Here is a 6,000-nt window from a genome sequence, read left to right on the forward strand (position 1 = left end):
TTTCAGCCTTTTTTTGTTCTTTCCATTTCACCAGAATAATACCTAGACTCCAAGAGTTAAGTTATGAAAGAGATTAGGGTTGTAGTTCCTGGAATTTAAATAGGTTGTTAGAAGTTTTCAAGAAATTAGGGGTGATCGAAATAATTAGGTGGTGCTTATCATATTTAACATAAAGGAATATTGCAGATATTTTTCATGATTATCAAAGTCTGATTTTTTTTGTACTTGATGACAAACAGAAAGACTATTACCAGGAAAGGGGAATTTTTCTCAAATTCTATGTGGCAGAAGAGCTAGTTCTGGAGGAGATTTTTTAAATCGATCAGAGATGACAAGTTAAGGGAAATAAAGACATCAACTCCTCAATGTTGCTGCATACAGATTTTTTTTATTATTTTTTACATTTTGTATTCATTACAATGTTCACTTGTACCTTCAGTGGCACCACAGAAAATAAAAATAACTGGAATATTATACCATGCAGATGATTGAATACTAATACAGTGCCAAATAGATTATATTCTTTTGTTGTAGATTGTAAAATATTTAACCAAAAGTATAAGGGAATTTATTTTAATATTGCAGACTTCCAATGATTGCAATGGATGATTAAATTAAAATATTACAAACTTAATAAATTTTGTTACAAAGGAAATCATTTGGGAAACATTGCATTTTATATGTGCTGACCAACATCTTCATCTTGTGCACTATCTTGTCAGTAATCTAAATGCAAGATGCTACTCAACTGATATCAATGGTCTAGGCAAGACGAGTGCATATTTCATTGCGGGGAAATTGAAAGGTTATTTGTGATGTGATCATGTAGATTGTCCATTCCTTCCTTTGTAATTCTATTGTGTTTGCTTGGGTCATTATATTCGGCCAGTTCAGCACAATTTTCCTGTTATGGAGAAATTGTCAGTGCTTCATAAGGTTATGGTATTGAAACTTTGTACATTTTAGAATGTAAATACCACCAGCAGGACTTGATGGGAGATCGTGAATTATCAAGTTGTGAGAAAATTGAATGAAATGTTTATTAGCATTTTTAAGATTGCTCTGGTGAGAATGATGCCATGGTATCTTCTGCCATGTTTCATTGCTTAATTTGATTTAAAGAGCACATCTTTATGGTGAGAATTTTTTTTAAGTATACTGGGAAGTTCTGAAGAGTTATCTACATGTATGTTGTTACTTGATCTTTGGTTTGGAAAGCAGAATTGGACAGAGAACAATATTGCCCTGTAAGATGTTAATTACATTATGGACACGAGGCATTATTCAGATGCTGGTACAATGATCAGTGAAACATTTGAGTATTATCCCTAAATCTCATACGCTGCTGGAATTTAAGCAAAATTAAAATTTAAGATGAAAGGGTTAAATTATGGGCACTGGTTGCCAAGACTATGCTTGTTATTGATTTGAATATAGATTCAGGGTGATTTAATTGAAGTGTTCTGAAATAATTGAAGGGTTTGATAGGCTGATTTGAGGGAATATATTCTGGTGGGAGGAGTGCAGAGCAGAGACTGAACCTTAAAATTAAAGCCAGTTCATTCAGGAGTAATTTCAGTAAGTAGTTCACATGAAATCTCAAACTTCATAAAAAAATTGTTGAGACTAGATCAGTTGAAAATATTGAAAAAGATTAATAAATTTCTGTAAGGCACGGGTGTGAAGGATTAAAAAACAAAGGAGGGTAGCTGGGGTTAAGATATAGATCAGACTTAATTAAATAAATTGTTGAACTAACTTGAGGTCTGGTTCTGTTCCTGAAACTTCTTCTTGGGAATTAATTGGGTCATCACTGTTGTTACCAGAACACTTATGATAACTAATTTGATCGCCAATAATAAAAGGTTAGAACTGAAGTAAAAATATGTGATTACAATCAGAAGTTCCAGAAATTATACAGGCATTTTTTGCACAACTAATTACTCCCTGAAAACTAAAAAAAAACTATAGGTGCCTTCAAAACTGAAGTAAAAGTAGAAAATGCTGGAAATACTGAGCAGGCCCTTGGGATTATTTAACCTATGATTCACTTTCCTCCTTGAATTTTCTTACAGGAACACGAATGGTGAGCCCTGGGGCCTTACAAAAGTTGCTTCAGTATTGTAAAGAGCTCCGTCTGCTAGACGTTTCCTTCTGTTCCCAGATTGACAGTCGAGTGGTACAAGAACTCAGCGCCAACTTCCCAAACGTATCAATTAAGAAGAGTTACACCCAGTGACCAGCCTTGCTCTTCCTCATTATGAAAAATGAGTCATCAATTCTCTAGTCCTGATTTGCTTTCTGGGATTTAACAAAATGCATCTTAACTTGAAGCTTAATTCCTAACTCTTTGGCACATTTCCAATCTAGCCCTCCTTCTGGGAAATTACCAAAAGTGTAATTGTTGCAATCATGAAGAGTGGTTCTGGGCAACTAAATCAACACTGACGATATGGAGTGAGAGTGAAGTTTTGGAAGGAACCAAACACGTGTTTTTGTAATAATTCAGTAGCCAAGATATATATGTGTCTTTAATTGTATTCCCCTACTGTAAACTAGCAACAATAAGTAATATTTCAAATTAAGTTTTTTTTCCCCGAAGCATACTTTTAAAGGCCAGAAGGGTTATACCTCTCAGGTTAGTGGAATGGATGCCAAGAAACTTGATGTACAGGGGTTTTAGATGGTAAGGATTGCATTGTTTGAAAGTTTGCATTGGCAACCTGGTTTGTACTTATATATTTGTATTGTTGACTGAGTAACTGTGTATCTCAAAACAAGAGTTCCTATTGCAGACTGAAACTTCCAGTCCACATCATAGTATAAAGAGCAGAATGCTTTGATTTCAATTGACAAATCTTTACACTGCTCTTGAGGGAAATACTGGAATTCTGATATGTCTCTACACTGGGAGTACTGATACAGTATTTCACATCACACAATATCATTATACAAAAATCTGCTAGCCATGCTATTCGATTGAATGTTGTTATGAGAAAAGATTGGTTATTTTAAGAAACTTACAATATTGTGTGTTTAGTATTTTATATATTACCACTTCTGTAGAGAATTTTAAGTTATGCCATTACTCTTCTATGTTTAAAGGGTAAAGATGCACATTGAAATATTTTTATTCACAACAATGATTAAATTTGACTTCTGAAGGTTCTGAGTTTTAGCTTGCATTTGATCAGGAATAAAAGATGAGTATTGCTTACACTCATACTTTCCTAACAAGACACAACGTGTTGGAGCCTGTTCATTATTCAATTAAGACTTGCATAGATTTGTTTACTCAGCAATTTGTCAAGCTTCCTCATACAATTTTTTTTAGCTATGTTGCATGATCACTCTAGCCACTGCAGAATTAACCATCTAGTTGGACAGTAAGTTTTAAATCTTACCTCATTATTGAGAACATAGATTGAGATTTTTATCTCTTCTCATGTTTGACATATTTTACCATTTTAATTATAATTGGATGTTTTGAGGATGCTCCACATGAGGAAAGATTCTGTCTAGGTAGTGTTAATTAGTAATGTCATCTACATGAAATTTTTGCATACAATTATAATTTCTGCCTGTGTTCATTGCTGTTGGTGAAAACAATCAGTCCATAAAACCAACTCCTTTGACCAGTTGGTTGATCTGGTATACCCTCTTTTGATCAGTTTACATTTTAAATATTCTTGTATATTATGAATCTGAATATTTTGATTAATATTGTGCATGATATGTTTTCCTTGTTGGTGTTTCATAATAAGTAAGTTTAATTTTCTTCATTTTAATCCCAGCACAGAATCAGACTACATTGAATTTGAGGTTAAAGACATGATGAAAATGTGTTCTTAAAGCAAGTTGAAATGTTCTTGTAGAAAATTCATAGTGTCTATTAGGAGTCCCCATTTTCAATTTTAGTGAAAGTGTTTGTTCACTAAAAGAATAGCTCTTATCAGGGATTTACATCAGATTTAAATGTAATCAGGTATTTGATTGAATATTGGCTTATTTGCACAATAAAAGAAAAATGCAAAATATTTTTAATATACGTTTTGGCTAACCTCAAATCAAATAATGCTCAGGTGTATTTTTTCACAAGGCATTTATTTCATACAGGATCAAAGTATCATGAATACAGGGCAGTAATCTGATTTCAGATCACTTCCTCCATTGTAATGGTGATTCTTTTCTCTGTGTATTTAATGTCTGGTGCAGCCTGAAGTAAAATGTAAAATGCTGCCATAGTGCAAAAGCAGGTTGTGCTGGAATTGATTTCTGGGAATATCAGAATCATGTATATTTGAATTTAGATGACCCACAAAAGTCACATTATAATGGCTTAAATGGAGTGATAGAGAGTAAATATTGACAGTTATTTTCCAGAAGTCCTAAACGTTCTCAAAACTGGTTTAAATATGTAGATAAATTTAGAAGAATCCTTCCATTTCCTACTATCATTACATATTTGTAGATCATGCCAAAAGGATATTGTTTTAAAATAATGGAAAGGAAGAAGAGGAAAATTATTTTGCTGCCAAGTCATTGACTTCTTATGTGAAAGCACAAATTCTAAACTTTCAAATAATCAATGTAGGTATTGAAACAATTGCCGCCTTAATCCATTAACGTCATATGTTTCCATATGTTAAAATACTTCATCAATATCGTGTTGTTCATACATTAGTGCTGGGTAGTGTTTTAGAAATCTATTGATTTTCAAAGTATTCTCTTGGCCAAGGTACGACAGAAATTTATCACTGACAGTCATAATTTCTCAGACTATTATCTGCATTAATAAATAATCTGTGCAAATAATTAGCATTTATTTTACTTGCTTTATCAACCAACTGTTTTCTCTCTTTTTTGGAGGATGTATGGACATCTTAAAGTGTGCAGCCTGAAAGAATAAACAATTTAGAATATAAGGATTTTGCTTTTAATGCTGCAAATGTTTAGCAACCTGTGGCTTTGAGAAGAACAAACAATATTTGTATTAGGATAAAGAGCAGTGTCATGAAAATGTTTTATTTGTTCAATCTTGTAAAATCTTTGTTATTTGCAAAGCCTTTTGGAGTGAGCTCCTTTCTAGAAAGAAATCCCCAAAGTAATGTCTATGAGATAAAATCCTTTTAATTCTGCCACTCAGTTGAGTCCCATTTTTAAAAAAACTCTGAAATGTCCAAACTCCCGTTTACATTGCTTCCCATCCTCTCAAAGGACACAGAGGTTAACCAGTCTGAAGATGTTTGTTCAAGCATATATTTCCTGTTGTTACTTTTTTACATAACTAGTGAAACAACTCATTTGAAAGGTTGAGGAGAGGATAGTTTTCACCAGAACATCTGCAGTGTTCCCTTTGTGTAGATCCTGCTTATCTACAGCAGCACTGACAAACATACTCATGAACTTGGAAAGTTCAGATCCTTTTGACTCCAAATTTACATATTTGCCTTTCCTGATTTAATGGAAGAAGAGGAATCTGATTGGAAGGCAGGTGATGGGAGAGATGTCACGTATCTCTTCCAGGCTATTGAAGTACAATGTTTAATCTAGTACCGATATTGCATTTTATGCAGATATCTACTGGACTGCCATAACTTCATATTCCAGGGAAATCAGTAACAAAAGAAAAGTGTGATTTTTTTTGAGAAAATAACTAACAGCTCAATTGCACTGTAGACTCTATAGATTTAATTTGTTATCAATATTCAAAACTTGTACTGGGGAAGTAAGAGAACTGAAATATGGTGGCATAGTAATGAAATTAAGACATATCCTTTACAGCATTGTGACCTGAACCCTTCCAAGGTGAGTGATAGTCTTTCCAAGATAGTCAAAAAGGCATGTGTTACAATGTACACATGTGCAGAAAATATGGCTCTCCCTATCCCATCTTGCTGCCCATCTGCTTTACATGGTTGTTGGAAATGACACAAGAAGTCGGCAACCTGCTTTATTGCTCTGCTAGTTGAAGAAACAATACAGAAGTGAAGAAAATAA

The 6,000-nt window shown here is 33.5% G+C and overlaps 1 protein-coding gene across 2 annotated transcripts in view; it reads left to right on the plus strand.

The window, feature by feature from the left end:
* Window positions 1-5,712, plus strand: part of fbxl4 (F-box and leucine-rich repeat protein 4) — a 67,836-nt gene extending 62,124 nt beyond the window's left edge. For both annotated transcript variants that reach the window (XM_052024637.1, XM_052024636.1), the window contains one exon: window positions 2,076-5,712. In XM_052024637.1, coding sequence (XP_051880597.1) covers window positions 2,076-2,239 — 164 coding nt within the window. In that variant the 3' untranslated portion in view covers window positions 2,240-5,712. The remainder of the gene's footprint in view (window positions 1-2,075) is intronic.
* The last annotated feature ends 288 nt before the right edge of the window (window positions 5,713-6,000 follow it).

The sequence above is a fragment of the Pristis pectinata genome, chromosome 10 (assembly GCF_009764475.1).
Source record: "Pristis pectinata isolate sPriPec2 chromosome 10, sPriPec2.1.pri, whole genome shotgun sequence".
NCBI lineage: Eukaryota > Metazoa > Chordata > Chondrichthyes > Rhinopristiformes > Pristidae > Pristis > Pristis pectinata.